Source organism: Peromyscus maniculatus, chromosome 19 (assembly GCF_049852395.1).
Source record: "Peromyscus maniculatus bairdii isolate BWxNUB_F1_BW_parent chromosome 19, HU_Pman_BW_mat_3.1, whole genome shotgun sequence".
Taxonomy (NCBI): domain Eukaryota; kingdom Metazoa; phylum Chordata; class Mammalia; order Rodentia; family Cricetidae; genus Peromyscus; species Peromyscus maniculatus.
Window position 1 is genome coordinate 2,667,785 of NC_134870.1, and position 18,823 is coordinate 2,686,607.

Below are 18,823 nucleotides of genomic sequence, written 5' to 3' on the forward strand. Positions count from 1 at the left end.
TATAAAGTAGCTTTTTATCTTCTCTTGAATCAAAGTAATTTCCCTGCAAACTAAATTATGCATTCTTAGAATTGGTCTAGATTTGCTTATTGTAAACATACTTTTTATAAAAGTATTACTCCTCACCCATAACTAAACAGCCACATAAAGATGCTTCTTGACTGTGTAAATTAGTGTTGACTATGAATTTCTCAAAATTACCTGTAATACTTGTGAATATTAAAGAATTGAAACAGCTGGTTACTCAGTAGGTGATAACAATGTTTCACTTTGATTTATAGCTCCCAGTCATTTGGTCTTCTTAGCGCCTTCTTTAAGGTCTGGATTCCAGGTAGATTGCAGTGACGGTTTAGAAGCACAAATGAGCAGCTACATATAAATTGCCTAGTAACCAGAAAACTAAAGGGTAGTTATTTTTCCTTCTCCAACGTAAGCTAGGTCCTTGCATAGTGGGACAAGGAATTTGTGTTTATCTACTTTATATCTATTCCATAACAAAAGGAATAATGTTATAATGGCCAATTAGTCAGTCTGATAAACTTAGAAGTCTGCCATTATTTAACAGAAAAAAAAAAATGCATTATTTTACTAAGTAAACAATAAGCATAATGTCTGCCCTAATCAGCCGTTACTTTTTTCTTTGAGACAAGGTGGTGTGTGTGCACATCTGTATGGAGGCCAGAGGCTGATGTTGGGTGTTTTCATTTGCTTTTCACTGCAGTTTTCAGACAGGGTCTCACTGATTTTGCTAGGCTGGCTGGCCCAAAAGCCCCAGAAATTCTATCTCTGCCTCCTGAGTGCTGTGTTTACAGGTGCAAGCTGCCTTGATTGCTAGGGATGTGAGCAAGTACTTTTCTGTCTGAACTATTTTCGTTTTTGAGACCAAACTTTGGAGTTATGTCACAAGTATCCTTTTAATTTTCTGTGGAATTTTTATTTCTTAACTTTAGAGATGCACAGAGACTAGAAGAATTCTTCACCAAAAATCAGCAGCTGAGAGACCAACAGAAAGTCCTTCAGGAAACCATTAAAATTTTAGAAGATAGGTAAGTTTGATACTTGAATAAGAAATTATTTTCCTCTTGTTGGAAGTCCGTTAGGTTTACTTTTAATCGTTTCTGTGACTTTTTCCTCTCTTAGCCTTCTGTCATCGTTTAATAAGTTCTTCTCAACACTGCGGACATACTCCCAGGTTTTGTGTATCTTTTCCCATTATTTTTAGCAATCGTAGCTTAACCTATAAATGGTGTCTTTAACCTTAGATATAAGGGGAACTTAAGGGTATCAATGTTCTCATCATTCAATGCTTACATTACCTTTTATTTCCAAGTATATAGAAATTAATAAATTCTATTTCTGCAATCTTTTCAACTCTGATTTCTTTTCTTTTATAGTTTTTCACTTCCCACCAATATAGGGATTCTTCTTTCTGAATATTCTTGAGATAACTTAATCAGCCTTCATACATAGACCTTTTCTTTTCCACTCAGATAAGATCAATACCCAGGAATAAAAATGCTTCGAGAATTGGGTGCTTTCCGTTTTCTTTTCTTTTCTTTTCTTTTCTTTTCTTTTCTTTTCTTTTCTTTTCTTTTCTTTTCTTTTCTTTTCTTTTCTTTTCTTTTCTTTTTTCTTTTTTTTTTGAGACAGGGTTTCTCTGTGTAGCTTTGCGCCTTTCCTGGGACTCACTTGGTAGCCCAGGCTGGCCTCGAACTCACAGAGATCCGCCTGCCTCTGCCTCCCGAGTGCTGGGATTAAAGGCATGCACCACCACCACCCGGCTTTCCGTTTTCATATATGTTAAAAAAGGCTAACTGACTTGAACTAGCATCTTTTTTTTCCAGCGGTGGAATAATTTATTTTATTTATTTGTGTGGACGTGTGCACCTTGATGTGCTTGTGGAGGTCAGAGAACAGCCATAGGGTCCCAGGAATCCAGTCCATATTATCAGGCTTGGCAGCAAGAGCCTCTACCTGCTGTGCCATCTCATCACTCCAGAATAGTCTAGTATTCTGCACATTCGCAAACCAGAGCCGAGTGTCCTCTGTAGCTGCTGGCTTTGAGGATATCCATTTACTTGAAGAGGCAGTATTTTGTGGAAAAGAATCTGCATGCTTTGGGATCACATATATGTATCTTAATTCCAATTTCACAGTGTGTCTTGAAGATTTAGTAATGAGTGTTTCTGTTCTTATTATACCCTAGGTTTGCTCTAGGACTTGGAGTAATACTCTCCTTAGTGTATCATGGACCTTATATTTAATTGTCAAATTCTGGAAGTAACTCATACAACTAACAATAAGAGAATTTCATATACAAAGTGCTATGAAGAAAATGTAGTTAAATGGTGTATTTGAGTGACTATAAGAAGGATTTTCAAAAGGTGGCCTTTCTGAGTCAGCACTATTGAGAGAAAACCTGAATGAAATGGGTGTGCGGAGACAATTTCAGAATGTGAGCTTTGTTTTGTTGTTTTGCTGGAACTGGCTTGGTACAATTGACTCTCCATTTCTTCCTCATGTTCCTTATCTAAGCCCTTGAAGATCCTCCATTCGCAGTGTCTTTAAGCATGTTTTACTTTGCAGTGTAATTGGTCTTCCAGTGTAGCCAGCTTTTTTTTTTTTTTTTTTTTTTTTTTTACCACCACATTTCCCCTTTTCTATTTTAATAAAAAGAAAAAGAAAGCAAAAGGTTATAACTAACAAAAGAAAAACTATATACAAAAGTACAATAACTATATACAATATATACAAGTAATAAATACCTAAACAGGTATTTGACAAATCAGAGAAAACAATTCCATTATCTATCCTATTTTGGTAAATCCAAGATGTATCTAATGCACTTTCTATCCTAATTAATTTTCAACTATAACTAACTAATCTTCAACCATAACTAACTAATCTTCAACTCCCTCAGAGACCCAAGAAGGGAATAATAGTAGCTAACAAAAATAAAAACAGGAAGTGCATGCAAGCAACTTCCAAAAAATTTTGTGAGTTGACAGAAACAGCCAGCTGCCTGGGCAGTCACCTGAGGTTTCTCCGCGGTGTTGGGGCATCATCTTCAGCCTATAGGCTTAGTGTATCTGACAGACTCATTTGTGAAGTAGGATGTACACAAGGTCAACAGTTCAACCTCACATTGGGTGAGAGCAGTCCACGTACCAGAAACACCTGAATTCCACTAGTGTCCTGTCATGATTCAGGATTTTAAATTCTGGAAATTGTTGACAGTTTTTGAATTCAGCTGTCCATTCTTCTTGGCTGTGTATATATGGCTTCATCTCAGCATCCCCTTCTTCTCCACATCCCTCTATTAAATGCCAGTCTACTTTTGAGAGGCATGAGCTTTCAGCTGCTGTTCCATTGTACAACAGAATCCATCGGCCCTCTGCCTGTTAAGCTGCCTTCGAAGAAAAGGGCACCGTACCTTTTCCGGATGCGAAGGCCACTTCAGGGATGGGGCCATATTGTCCTGGCCTCAGAAGATGCCTTTTGATAAAGCCATAACCACACTTGTTTTGGCAAGAATCAGTAGTCCCTTGTTTCGTGATCTGTCTGTCCATTTTGTCCTGTTGATTCGAGGATACTTTGTTGTCCAGTGGCTAACTTTTGCCAGAATGAAAGTTGACTCCATATGCAGTTTCTTCAATGCCCATATTTTCTCTAAAGTAGATTGGTACTGCCAGGAGCCGACATGTCTCAAAAAAGAAAAATTTTCTAAGTTATTAAAACATTTTAAATGCCATATTCTGTAGATCTCTGAAGGGTTTGAAGATGACCTGTCTAAAACATCTCTGCTCAATTTTTAAAACATATCTAATATGACTACAAGTTCTATGATACTGTCTAACTACTAGCTTTCATTTCTTTATATCCTAATAGTTGATAATAATAACATTCAAGGATTAGAAATTTGCATTACATTGTTAAATGGATGGAATAAATACAATTAGAAATATACATATAGCATTTTATAACAATATCAGTTTCAAATTTGTGTACAATATAAAACAATTCAATCCAATGTAAAGTTTAAAACTAGTAATTGTCTTTTTCTTTTCTTTCTTTCTCTTTTTTTTTTTTTAAACAAGAACCTTAAATCTAATCTCCTTTGCTTAGCCTTTTTCCTAACCCTTGACAATAACTTGTAACCAAGCCCCCTAAATACTGAAAATTATCCCAGACCCAAAACCCATTAAAAAGACCAAAAAACCACCCGCCCCACACCACCTCTTTGGGAATGTGGGCGTCGTATTCTTAAAATTGCTTCCTGCTGGGTATGGGCGAAGTTTTCTTTATCCTGAAAGAAAAATTTTAGGTTAATTGTCAAATTCTAGGAGAGGTAACTATATCCTTCATTATCCAGTCTGTGTATAATGCCAAAGTTCAGGGTTTATCTCAAGTCCTTATTCAAGTAGTCTTTGAGACTGGATCATCTCAGCTAGTCATCTCAAAATTGCTCTGAGCACCTTGTAGTTCAAAGCTGATCTATGGATGATGTTTGTCAGCTTAATGATATTATTATTGTCCACGTGGAATTGTTGTTGTTGTGGGGCCCCATCTTCTTTCTGGAGACTTCAGTTGATGTTAGGCCTGGCCATGATTTCCTGCAGAAAACTGATAAGAGACTCGAACACAAAAACATATATATGCAGCTATCCTTTTTTCTAGAATTAGTTAGTACTCTATGTGACCATACATATCTTAACAAAGTTTAAAATGTATATATATATTAATCTTGTAAATTTTGATATAAAATTTATACTTTGAGAAAAGTTTAAAGAATCAGAATAGAATCAAAGAGTTGAGATTAGTAATAGAATAGTCCCTTAATTAATTTTGCTTTTGTCCTGTACCATAGCAGAAGATGGCTCTTATTCTGTGTAGCCAGCTTTTATATCCTGTACTACTTCTGTTTATTTATTTGTTATTTACTCACTGGTGTTGTTGAAACAGGGTCCCAGTATGTAAACTCTGGCTGTCTTGGAGCTCACTATGTAGACCATACCAGCCTTGAACTCAAAGAGATCTGCCTGCCTCTGCCTCCTAAGTTTTGGTATTAAAGGTGTGCGCCCCTGTACCCAGCTTGTGCTTCTTTCTTAAGTGAGTTTTTCTATTTTACACCCTTTTTAAGACATGTCAGTATATCTACTTTCCTTGAAAGTGTTTTCTGAATTACTTTCCTTATTCAATTAAGATATCTAGTTGTTAATTCTGTAATTTCTTTAGAACTAGACTACTTCTTGTAAGCTTTCCAACCTCTGACCACTCTGGTTATTAATTTCATGTGGGTTGTGCTTCATTGCTGTTTCTCAGTTAAAATGTTGCCCGCCTGCCTTTTTATCTTGGAGACAGGTGTGTTCGAGGCTGTCTTCAAACTCAGTCCTTCTGCCTCAACCTTCTCAATGCTTGGATTGCAGTCTTCTGTGTTATTTGTGCCCAGTGTCGTGGTTCATTTTAAGTGATTCTCCATTTGCATTGAGGATTAACTTTATTCTCAGGCACCTGGCAGTTAGTTTTCAGATTGAAACCCTGAGACACATGATGGGTCTATTTCCATGGGAGGAAGCAGCTGGCAAAGAAGGGAGAGACTCTCCATCTCCAGGCTCTCATAGTTAATACGTAATTAGATCAACTCTGAAGCAGTCCTTATTCTCCATAGTTTCTGTGGTTTGTGATACTTTTGTAGGCCTTGATTTTATGAATGTGAATGTAAATTAATTACATCTCAGAGTGTTTATGCTTAACTTACATTACCAAAACTGACATTCAGAAATGTTAAGTCTTCAACATTGCCTATTATGTAGCCTGTTCTTTTTAGAAGTTCTTTTTTTTTTTTTTTTTTTTTTTTTGGTTTTTCGTGACATGGTTTCTCTGTGTAGCTTTGCGCCTTTCCTGGAACTCACTTGGTAGCCCAGGCTGGCCTCGAACTCATAGAGATCCACCTGGCTCTGCCTCCCGAGTGCTGGGATTAAAGGCGTGCGCCACCACCGCCCGGCTAGAAGTTCTTTTTTTAATTGTTACTGAATACTATCTTCAAATGTAATCTTAGTAAAGTTTTGCCTTTAAATTTCACTTTATTTCTGTCACATGTAAGAATGATATGTAAGCAGGTTCTTTTCTTTCTTTATGCTTTCATGTATGTGTGTATGTATGTCTGCGTGTGTGTGCCCATGAATGAGGGTGCCTGTGAAGGTCAGAGAGAATGTCAGATTCACTGCAGGTGGAAACAGGCAGTTGTGAGCTGTCTGATGTGTCTGCAGGGAACTAAACTCCAGTCCTCTTCAAGAGCAGCAGCTATTTTTAACCACAGCTATCTTTTCAGCTTCCTAGAACAAGCTTTAAAGTGTAACAATTGATATTTTGTTGAGAGTATTAAAAAGTAATATCTGTTTTATGAAAAATTGTTTTCTTTCTTTCTTTTTTTTTTCCTCTTCAAGACAAAGTTTCATGTATTACAGGCTGTCTTGGAACTTGCTATATAACTGAAGATGGCTTTGAACTTCTGATCCTCCTATCTCTACCTCCCAAGTGCTGAAATTGCAAGTATGTACCACTGCACCCAGTTTGTATGGTATTGGGGACTGATCCAGGCTTTGTGGTAGTGTTCCACCAACTCAGCTTTGTGAACATTTCAAAGCATCAGCTTTGATGCTTGCTATATAGTCTTAAAATAGAATGGTTTAAAAATTACACGAGCCAGGTGGTGATGTTGCACGCCTTTAATCCCACCCAGCACTTGGGGAGGCAGAGGTAGGTTGTATCTCTGTGAGTTCGAGGCCAGCCTAGTCTACAAAGCGAGTTCCAGAGCCCTGTCTCAAAAAAAAAAAAAAAAAAAAAAAAAAATTACACAAGCCAGTCCTTTGTCACCAGTCCATGAGGAGTGTGAAATGTAGTAACTACAAAGTACATAGGCTGCCAGCACCATGTTAAGACCTACAGTGCTATCCTTTCATGTGTAATGTATTTGTAACGCCATTCATAATCTCTGAAAGACTCCAGTAGAGCCTGTGGGAGTGAAATCCAGCACCAACTTCCAAGTTTAATTTCCCTGAGTTTTTCTTCAGTGGCACAGGTGATGCATCTTGGGTCCTGGTGTCCACAGAGGCAAGCCAGCACAAGGGCTGTTGGGAAAGGGGCACCTGGCTCTCGGTTCTTATATTTGTTGTTGTTGTTGTTGTTGTTGTTGTTGTTGCGGGTGTTTTGTTTTGGTTGTTTTTTTTTTTTTCACCTTTTTTAAAAATTTTATTTATTTTACAATACCATTCAGTTCTACATATCCGCCACAGGTTCCCCTATTCTTCCCCCTCCCACCACCTCCCCTTACCCCCAGGCTACCCCCCATTCCCACCTCCTCCAGGGCAAATCCTCCCCCCCCGAGGACTGCAATCAACCTGGTAGACTCAGTCCAAGCAGGTCCAGTCCCTTCCTCCCAGACTGAGCCAAGTGTCCCTGCATAAGCTCCAGGTTTCAAACAGCCAACTCATGCAATGAGCACAGGACTTGGTCCCACTGCCTAGTTGCCTCCCAAACTGATCAAGCCAATCAACTGTCTCACCTATTCAGAGGGCCTGATCCAGCTGGGGGCCCCTCAACCTTTGGTTCATAGTTCATGTGTTTCCATTCATTTGGCTATTTTTTTTCAATAATTGAGTAGAACCGAAATTTATTATAAGCCACAGTCGTCCTAGGGACCTCCATGCTATATATATATATATAGCCTCCATGGTTCTATGGGTTGTGGTCTGATTGTTCTTTATTTGATATCTAGAATCCACTTATGAGTGAGTACATACCATGACTGTCTTTCTGGGTTTGGGTTACCTCACTCAGGATGATTTTTTCTAGTTCCATCCATTTGCCTGCAAATTTCATGCTTTCATTGTTTTTCTCTGCTGAGTAGTACTTCATTGTGTATATGTACCACATTTTTTTCATCCTTTCTTCAGTTGACGGGCATTAAACATTTTTTATTGTTGTGTATATGTGTATACATGATCTGTGTGTTTGGTGGTTCGCAAGTAGAGGTCAAAGGACAACTTTGAAGAGTCAGCGCTGTCTTACTGTGAGTCCTGCGGATCCAGCTCAGGTCTGCAGGGCAAGAGCTTTCTAACCCTCTGTGCTAGCTTGACAGCCCTAGAGTGCGTTTCTAAAACCACAGATGAGACTGTGGATTCGGTCCTAAGCATGAGGATCTAAGTTTGATCTCTTGTACTCACTGAAAAGTCAGGTGTAGCGCACATTGCTGTAGCCCCAGCCTCCCCCTCACTCCCAGAGGTGGTGTCAGTGGATCCCGGGAGCTGAGTGGCCAGCCAGCTTAGCCAGAGAGAGAGCCTGCGGTTTATAGTTGGTTGGTTGGTTTGCGACAGAATCTTGGTTTGATGTCCAGGTTGGACTCAACTCACTGTCTTCTCCACCAGTCTGTTTGGGGTTTTAAATCATCTTGGCAGTGGTAGGAAACAAACATGTCAGTGTAGTTAAGAGGAAAACTGACACATGTAACTAGAAGAAGACTGAAGATTTTGCAACTATTTCTCAAATACTGGACCAAGTGTTTGAGACAGACAAATCCTTGTTTGTCTTGCTGGTTCTTATAGTCATAGGAGAGTTTAAGCATTGTGTTCTTGAGGAGACTTTCTCTAACTTCTGAAACTAGGTCATCTTGGTGGTCTTCTGTATTGCCACTGTCAAAATGCGAATCAAATTACTTTTCTGTATACTCTTTTATTGCCTGCCATTCTAGTAAACTGAGTTACGCAAAATAAATGACATTATATTGGTCTCTGAATAGATTACAGTAGTGTTCATTGAAACCTTATTGAATAAAATGAATCAATTTTAAATCATTGGGGGGTATAATAATTGAGCATGTTTGTAAATGTGGTAAATTTCAGTATATCAATTTAAATACAAGAACTAAAATCTGTAAACAATCAAGAGTTGACCACTTAAGAGAGGCAGGGGCAGTTAGTTGCAGAGAAAAACTAGATATGACAAGCTAGAGGATATCGCTTCACTTTATGACTAAACAGTGACATTACTTAACCCTTTCATGGTTTTGTTTGTTTGTTTTTCAAGACAGGGTTTCTCTGTATAGCCCTGGCTGTCCTGGAACTCAGATCCACCTGTCTCTGCCTCTAGAGTGCTGGGATTAAATGTATGTGCCACCACCACCCAGCTTTCTCTTTAATGTTTTAAAGAGTTATTTAGTTCTATTTTACCTTTGAACTACAATACATATTTTCCAAATCTTTGTTTTATAATCCTTCACTTCAAAAGACATGAAAAAGGCTCTCTGGTATATTACAGAAAGACACTCTGTTTTAACCCTGTGTTTATCCTTCTTGGAATCACTGGTTTTCTTCTACCTTCTGCTTCCCTTAACCTAACCTTTAAAACAGAAATGTTGTTAAGAGTGATAATACATCATTCTTTTCTGTTACCAGATTTCATTCTTGAATTTTGCTGATGAGTGGATCATTTCTTTGAATCAATTCCCTTGCTTTTTCTAGAGCATGGTATAGTGTGTTCATTCCTTAGTTTGTTTTCTTTGCTTTTTTTTGTTTGTTTGTTTTTTTCGAGACAGGGTTTCTCTGTGTAGTTTTGTTGCCTGTCCTGGATCTTGCTGTATAGACCAGGCTGGGCTTCGAACTCACAGAGATCCGCCTGGCTCTGCCTCCCGAGTGCTGGGATTAAAGGCGTGCGCCACCATCGCCCAGTGGATATTTCATTTTCAACTACATTTTTTTTCTGATTATATAATTGGTAAGATTAGAGAAACTTTGATGCACACACACACACTAAGAATTCTCATATCATTGCCTATAAGATAACATTTTAACATTTTAGAATATATTTTATATTCTCTGCACACTTTTTTTTAATATATGTACTTTTCTCTTTGGTATTTACAAGTTTACTAGAAAGACATTTTATGATCTTGTTATATAATAATTTATTGCCATGGTTTTCTTTAAATGTTGACAGAAAATGTAAGGTGACTTTTCCCCTTTGTATTAATTGAACAAAAAATAATGTCAGACATTCACTACATGTGTCTTGTGTCATACTGAGCAAAGCAGATACAGAGTTGCTAAAATGCCACTGACTGCTGAGTAGAGTATTGGGAGAGGCTGGGGAAAGGAGTTACCTTTACTGAACAGACAGGTCATAAAGGACAGTCTACCCCAGTCTACCCACTTACCCAAGAAAAAGAAAAAGAGGAAGGAGATTAGAAGTTCAAGACCAGCGTGGGCTACATAGTCAGCTTTAGGTCAGCCTAGACAACATTACAGAATGGGCCTATCTCAAAACCAAATAAGCAAAGTAAGAAGCTTTTGTTTTGTTTTCTTTTCAAGACAGGGTTTCTCTGTGTAGCTTTGAGCCTTTCTTGGATCTTGCTCTGTAGACCAGGCTGGCCTTGAACTCACAGAGATCCGCCTGGCTCTGCCTCCTAAGTGCTGGGATTAAAGACATGCACTACCACCTTTTTAGCCAGATGTGGTAGCACAGCCTTTAATTCCAGCACTGGGGAGGCTGAGGCGTCTTGCCTGTGAGTTTGAGATCAGTCTGGTCTACATAGAGTGTTCCAGACCAGCCAGGGCTGCATGTTGAAACCCTGTCAGATACTGCTTCCTTTGGTCATCCCCAGCTCCACGCTTGCAGCTGGAGAGACGGGTTGGCAGTTCAGAGCACACACTGCTCTTGCACAGGACCTGAATTTGATCCCCACGTCCATGTCAGACAACTCTCAACCCCTGCAACTCCGGCTCCTTGAGGAGCTGACACCTCAGCCTCCTGGAACACCTGTGCTCACATACACAGACAGACACACAGACACATCTGTATACATAATTAGAAAATACAAATCAATTCTTAACAATTCCAGCATTCAGAATGCTCTGAGATCTCAGAACTTTCCAATGTCATGCCAGCAGTCCAAAAACTTTACATTTAGGGCTATTTTAAGACTTTGAAAAAAATTTTGTTTTTAGACTTTGGATTGACTATCTGCAAATACTTCAAAAGCCAAGAAACTAAAATCTGAAACACCGAGTCCCAAGTATGTGAAAAAGGATACTCATCTGTATAAGGAAGTCCGAGGTAGTAGATGAAAACTGCTGTGTTTCTGTTCACAGGTTAAGAGCAGGACTGTGTGACCGCTGTGCAGTAACGGAAGAGCATATGCACAAAAAGCAGCAGGAGTTTGAGAACATCCGGCAACAGAACCTCAAGCTTATCACGGAGCTGAGTGAGTTCCCTTCCTTTTGACTGTCCTGGTGTTAAAACTTACCAGGGAAGTGGCTGTAATTATAGTCATTTTTCACACTTCTAAAACTTTGTGTCTTCTTTTATAGATTTAATCTTATTGTTTTAGTAGGAAATAGGCACAAAAGTTATCTGTGTATTGTTTACAATTGTCCTTTAAAAATCTCTTAAGTTTTAAGACCAGAAGCATGTTTCTGGGCATATCCATATTTGTTTCTTTTATCTTGATTGCATGCAGTTGGATGCATAGTAAAGTTAAATACAACAGTGTAATATGTTCACAAAGGTGTGTACTATTTTGATTTTCATGTATAATAGTGAGTATATTATTTTCGTTTTCCCCTTCCTACCCATTCATTATAGTTTTTTGTTAAATTTTTATCTCTTACTCTATTAAAGTCATTTTTGCCTTTGGTCACCCTGAAAAAACTGAGTTGCCACATCTTACTGGTTCTATATGACCGTCTATTTGTCTTTATACCTTCTCTATCAGTTCAGATACTCTTTTCCCCCCTCCCCTGCTCTCTCCTCCTCTCTTCTTTTCAAGATAGGGTCTTCCATTGTAGCCCACACTGGCCTGTCCTTGAGTTTATAATCCTCCTACCTCAGCCTTTTCAATATTGGAATTATAGGTAATATTCTGACATGCCTGGCTCAAGGTACTGATTTCTTTTAATTATCATCAGAAGTCATTTTGTCCATACTTTGTTTTCATTTTGCTTATGCTGTACTACATACGAACAGTTTAATCTTTCTATTATATGTTTCTGAAAAATGCTAGTTGGTAATCTTGGTTTTATTTGGTTTGGTTTTCTGAGATAAGGTCTCATTCTGCCCAGGCTGATCTTGAAGTCATGGCAATCCTCCTGCTTCAGTCTCTCAATTCTGGAGTTACAGATTAGAGTCACTGTTCCCAGTTTCCTGGTAGTCCTGTAACATAATCCTGTCTTAGTTTCTGTTCTTATCACTATGATAAAATGCTCTAACAAGAGAAACAAGAGAGAAGGGCGTACCTTGGCTCACAGTTCCCGTCCATCACAACAGGGAAGTCACAGTGGCAAGAGCTCAGGTAACTAATCAGCTGTGCCCACAGTCAGGAAGAGGGCGCTGAACGCATGCATGCTGGTGCTCAGCCCTTTCTCCACTCTGCCTCAACATGATCAGTGTAATCCCTCACAGACATACACAGAGGCACATCCCACAGGTAATATTAGAATTTATCACCAGCCATCAGAAATCCTGATTTCTTAGTTTAGTATCAAAAGATTTTCATCACTAATTATACTCAGTCTTCCTTTTTGTACTAATTCTCCTTATGACATAATGATTGGCTCAGTTCATTTATCTCTCTGTGACTATATGTGACTTATGCATGCATATGTGATTGCAGGCTCATGTGCCCTAAGTACACATGTGGAAGACAGAAGTCAGTGTTGCTTTTCACATTATTTTTTGAGATAGGGTCTCTCACTGAACCTGGGGTTCATGATCTTAGCTAGGCTGGCTGGCCAGCAAGCCCTGGGAAATCACCCCGACTTTGCCTGCCTCCCCCACACCCTAGTACTAAGATTACAGACATGTGCCACCATAGCAGCTTTTTATGTGGATACTGGCAACGTGATCCCAGGTTTTCGTGTTTGTACAGCAAGCATTTTAACACTGAGCCATCTCTCCAGCTCCCATTTCTGTATTCATTTTTCAAAATTAAAAAGCCAAATTTACTGGATACATTCTCCACAAATGTATATCTTGAAGAAATTAAGTATTGGCCCATTGTATGAAAGAGCCAATCAGTCCAGTCTATTTCTAAATAAAAGAAGCAGGATTGATAATGGAGAATGTTAAAATTGACATCTGGCATAGTATTTAAGACCTACTGCAAAGGTCAGAACTAAAAGGCTGAATTTTATACATTTTGTCCCACGACTCCCCTCTGTATATTGCTAGTATATATGAAAAAAAAAAGTCATGTTACAGAATGACTTCACAGGGATTGGGATAAGTTTTGCTTCAGGTAAAATGTGATTTTTTTTTTCTTTCATTGAAAAAAAAGATTGTTTTCCCCTCACATAATATAACCTGATTACAGTTTTCCTTCCCTCTATTTCTCCCAGATCCTCCCCACCCCCCTCCAATCCTGATCCATCCCCCCTTCTGTCTCTCATTAGAAAACAGACTTCTTTAAGATAATAATATAATAAAGTGAAACTGTTGCACGAATCCTAATTGGTCTTAATAAAAACCCAGAGCCAGAGATCAGGGTGAAAGCTGAAAGGTCAGAGAAGCAGAGCAGCCACAGCCACCACCTCTTACCTCACCAACTCCTCAGCCTGAAAAAGCAAGAGCTCCTGTGTCCCGCCTTATATTCCTTTCTCTGCCCAGCCACATCACTTCCTGTCTCAACCTTCCTAGTGCTGGGACTAAAGGTGTGTGATCCCAAGTGCTGGAATTAAAGGTGTGTGCCACCACTCACTGCCTGGTTCTTTTAGACTGGATTAATCTCATGTAGCACAGTGTGGCCTTGAACTCACAAAAATCCAGATGGATCTCTGCTTCCAAGTGCTAGGATTAAAGATGGGTGCCACCACTGTCTGGCCTCGATGTCTAATCTAGTGACTTGTTCTGTCCTCTGATCTTCAGGCAAATTTTATTTATTCAAAATATTACCACATGAAACAAAAACTAACATAGCAGAATAGAACAAAACAAACAGAAGGAAAAGAGCCCAAGAGAAGGCACAAGAAACATTCCCACTCATCCGCACATGCTGGAATCCCATAAAAACACTAAAGTGGGCCGGGCGGTGGTGGCGCACGCCTTTAATCCCAGCACTCGGGAGGCAGAGCCAGGCGGATCTCTGTGAGTTCGAGGCCAGCCTGGTCTACCAAGTGAGCTCCAGGAAAGGCGCAAAGCTACACAGAGAAACCCTGTCTCGAAAAACCAAAAAAAAAAAAAAACACTAAAGTGGAAGCTACACTATATATGCAGAGGCTCTATCTGTAGGGTAAAACGAGAGAAGAAAAATATATAAAAATAAAGTAATTTTTTTAAAAAAAAATTAATTAAATTTACATTTAGGGCTATTTTAAGACTTTGAAAAAAATTTTGTTTTTAGACTTTGGATTGACTATCTGCAAATATTTCAAAAGCCAAGAAACTAAAATCTGAAACACCGAGTCCCAAGTATGTGAAAAAGAATACTCATCTGTATAAGGAAGTCCGAGGTAGTAGATGAAAATTAAAAAAGCAAGGAAGAGCCCTAACATGGCATTATGAGACAAGGAACCTCCAAAGATGCCATTGAGTTTATTTTCTGTTGGCCATTTACTGCTGGGCATGCAGCCTACCCTTAAAGCTTGTTTCCCCGTGAGACTCCCTTGGAGGAAACTAAATTTTCGTTTGCAAGTGGTTATCAATTGGAATTGCTTCTGGGTGAGGGATGGGGGCTTGTGTCTACTTCTTTCAGCTCTAATACTCTATCTCGTACAGACCCATACAGGTCTTGTGCATGCTGTCTCAGTCTCTGAGTTCATATGTGCATCAATCATTTTGACTTAAAGGGCCTTGTTTACTTGGTGTCCTCCATTCCCTCTGGCTCACACACTCTTTTCTGGGTCCTTTCCATAGGGTCTCCTGATCCCTTGGGGTGGGGAGATTTGATGGAGACATCCCATTTAGGGCTGAGTATTCCAAGGTCTCTTACTCTCTTGGCTGTGGGTCTCTGTATTTGTTCCCATCTGTTACAGGAAGAAACTTCTCTGATGATGGCTGAGCAAGGCACTGATCTATAAGTATAGCAGAATGTCATTAGGAGTCATTTTATTTCTATGGTTTGTTTGTTTTTGGTTTTTTTAGAACAGTAGTATCTGGTTTTACCCTAGGTCTCTGGGCTGTCTAGTCTCAGGTTCTCGGTCACCCAAGCAGTGTTGGGTATGAGTTTAATCTCATGGAGTAGGCCTTAAGTCAGATCAGTTATTGGTTAGTTATACCCACGAGCTTTGTGCCACCATTACACTAGCGTATCTTACAGGCAGGACACCATTGTAGATCAAAGGATTTGTGGCTGGGTTGGTTTTTAGGTTTCTCCTTTGGTAGCATGCAGAATACTCTCCTGTGCCAAAGATGAAGGCTCAATGTAGGCAGCAGCCCTACTTTCCATATTCAGTGAGTTGTGTAGATGTTATCTTCAGCACTGGGCCTTGCTCTCAGTTTGTGGAGAACAATCTATACAATCTTGGCAAAAGCCTGGGTTGTTTTGGGGTTTCTGTTGGCCAACAACTCAATTAAATGTAACCCAATTCTGGTACTGGAAGCTTCATTTGGTGACAGGAGATGTCCATTTGGGGTTGTGTCTCCTCCATTTGGTGATTCCATTTAGATTACCTTCATATATGAATATATTTTAGGAAGCTTTTACTGTTTCCATACTACCTTCAAAGGACCCTTAGTTTAGCTGTCTCTCCCTGGATTCTCTCACTCTCCACTTGATCCTCTTGTTCCAGCCCTGCCCCCAATCCATCCATAACATTCTATTCTATTTCCCAAGGAGATCTGTTTGTCCCCCCCTAGTCCCTGTAAGTTCCAGATTCTACTCAGAAGGTCCTTTACTCACTCTAAGAAAATACATTTGGGTTGGGCGGTGGTGGCACATGCCTTTAATCCCAGTACTTGGAGGCAGAGACAGGCAGAGTGGGAATTCTTTCTTGTCATAAGTGTGAATAATTAGACTGTACTCCTTAATATTTTGCCCACAAGTGTTATATAAAATTATCAGTTAATGAGTTACATGGAATTGGCACAATATGAAATGCAGTAATCACTACCCAGGAGCATGCTAGTTTTGCACAGTAGCACTGACCTTGCATAACATGATTTAGGGTTAGAAATCCTCATTTTTGGCTGGGTATCATGCCCCACATCCCAGCAATCCCTTTTTAAGGGGTTGAGGCAGGAGGATTTCTGTTGGTTTTGTTTGTTTGTTTTGAGGCTATCCTGGCCTGTAATTTCCAAAACAGCCTGGGCTACAGAGTGAAACTTTGTCTCAAAAAAAGAAAAGGAATAAAATCCTAATTTCTTCATAAATGTTGACATTTTAAGAACCTGACATGAATATCAATATGCTTTCTCTTCCGTGTTGTTTTTAAGTGAATGAAAAAAATACTCTTCAGGAGGAAAACAAAAAGCTTTCTGAGCAGCTGCAGCAGAAAATTAAGTAAGTATTTTCTCTCAAAAGCAATTTTCCTTTCTTTTATTATACTTAGTTGTACAAACTGAAAGTATAGTCACAGTTTATTTTTTTTTTAATTACAAAGTGCTCTACAATAAGAAATACAAAGAAAGTCACTGCATTTTGTTTATGTTTTAGGGGACTGTCTATCAGCATCTTAAAACATTTAAAGCTTCAAATAGCATAAGTAGTAGAAAAATTATTTAATTACTTTGTATTTCAAATAAATATTTCAGATTATGTACTTCTTTTTCTGTGTTCTGGAGGCTTTAGAGTAAGTACTTCCTCTTGCAGAATTCTCAGCATATAAACACTTCCCTCTTCTGTTTTTATTGCTCTTTCCTTCTCTGTAGGAATGAAAATTACTTTATTCTTCATTCTTCCTGCTCTTCTGCTTTGTATTATTCCTAATCCAAACTGTGATTCTGCAGAGTAGTTTATTATCCATATTTTACAGATGAGAGATGCAAAGCTCACAAAGTCAAATGACTCACCTATAGTTTTATCACTAGTGAGTAGTGTGAGCATTAACCAAACCTCTATCTTCTGACTTAAAAACCTTGGTTCTTTTCACTGTGCAGCACTGTCTCAAAATGTAAAAAAAGACTTTTTTCTAATGTGGTCTGACAATGTCCAGATTAGAGATAGGGCTTACTTCTTAGTTCCCACTGGGCTGGCTAGTTTCATGTCAACTTGACACAGGCTAGAATTAACTGGGAAGAAGAAGCCTTAGTTGAGAAAGTATCCCATAAGTAAAGTTAGGTTGTTTTTATTTAGTGTCTTTTTGGTTTGAGTTTGTATTTAAGTTTTGAAGTGGAGTCTTGTAACTATAATTGTTATCCAGATGGCTTTGAAATTGTGGTCTCAAGAAGTTATCTTACCTACTGGTTAGCTGGGACAGCAGGCACACCAAGATGACTGCCCCCCCGTGATTTTTTTTTAAGACTGTTGAGTTCAGGGTAGTCCCTGTAGTGTTACAGAATTCTTAATATCCTGTTACATTTAAATAGTCTAAGCCGGCAGTGGTGGCACAAGCCTTTGATACCAGTTCTCAAGAGGCAGAGGCAGGTGGATCTCTGTGAGTTCAAAGCCAGTCTGATCTACAAAGTGAGTTCCAGGACAGCCAGGGCAGCACAGAGAAACCCTATCTCAAAAAAAAAACAGTAATGAAATAAATAAACAAATAATGAATAGGCAACTGTAAAAACTCAAGACTAGGAAAGACTGAGTCCATAGTAAGTGTATAAAAATGCATACATTCTTGTTCACTCATCTTCTGTGATGAAAAGCGGTCTGAGCCCCAAAGTTGTTTTGTTTATTACGTGTGCTAATTGACAACCTATGTTTATTTCAACTGCCAGAATGTTATTTGTAGTCTTTATTTTCTTACTCCATGTGAATAGTCGAGGTATTTATTGCTGATGATGCCTCAGACTCTACTAATAAGGAAATTCCATGGAATCTGTCTGATAATCAAAGGGATTTATTCTGGGTTAACTCACAACAAGCATAAAGGAGTTGGTCGAAGGATCCAGGAGGGGTGGGGTGCGGTTCTCTGGAGAACTTTGCCTTGATCCGAAGCACCAGCATCCAAGACCATAAGGTAGCCCGAGAGTGTGAGCACATCGCATCCCAAGTCTTAAGGGTTAGTGTGTGTCTTTGTGGTATCATCAACCCAACCCACCCCCACTCCCAGCCCCACCCCACCCCGGGGTGAAGCACTGACAACCTCCCCTACGTTCTACTTACTGCGTGTGTTGTAATCTGTGTGGCTGTGTGTTTTCATTAAAAATACATCTGAATATTTCTTCCCTCTGACTTCAGATGCACCCTAGTGTCACTGTATGGCCACCTGAATTCCCCTAAGTCACCTGAGCTGAATTTGATGTTACAGATTTCCTGTGTGGCAAGATAATTATTAAGTGACACTGCAGTAAGAAATTATTCAGTAGAAAAGAAGAACCATCTCTATCATTCACAGAAAGCAAATAATTAAATAAGCTGGACTTTGAGGTCATAGCTCTCTTGGATCAAAGGAGGCTGTATAGAATTTCAGAGGATTCATTTTATTGACTCTAAAAATGAATTTGTTGTTTGATGTCTTTAACCATTGTTTGGATAGTTTTGGTGCAAGTTCATAAGATGAAATTTTAAAGTGTTTTCTAAGCTTGTTTAGAATTACATTGTTGATCCCAGCTTCACCTTTGGGACCATCTGGAACACGACCCTTCTTGTTTTACTTGGCTTCACTTTTGGTACCTCAGGAAACAACTGCCTGGCCTACCTTGCTCTCTAATTTGTCGGCTGTCCTTCATGAGGACT

At 39.1% G+C, this 18,823-nt stretch overlaps 1 protein-coding gene across 7 annotated transcripts in view; it reads left to right on the forward strand.

Moving 5' to 3' along the window:
* Rbbp8 (RB binding protein 8, endonuclease) overlaps nucleotides 1-18,823 on the forward strand; it is a 100,014-nt gene that overhangs the window by 39,418 nt on the left and 41,773 nt on the right. For 6 of the 7 annotated variants that reach the window (XM_076554726.1, XM_076554725.1, XM_076554727.1 and 3 more), the window contains 3 exons: nucleotides 951-1,046; nucleotides 11,145-11,257; nucleotides 16,420-16,486. In XM_076554726.1, the coding sequence (XP_076410841.1) occupies nucleotides 951-1,046; nucleotides 11,145-11,257; nucleotides 16,420-16,486 (276 nt within the window). Of the gene's footprint in view, nucleotides 1-950; nucleotides 1,047-6,467; nucleotides 6,553-11,144; nucleotides 11,258-16,419; nucleotides 16,487-18,823 lie in introns of those variants that run through there. The other variant, XM_076554729.1, reaches the window with a different exon arrangement.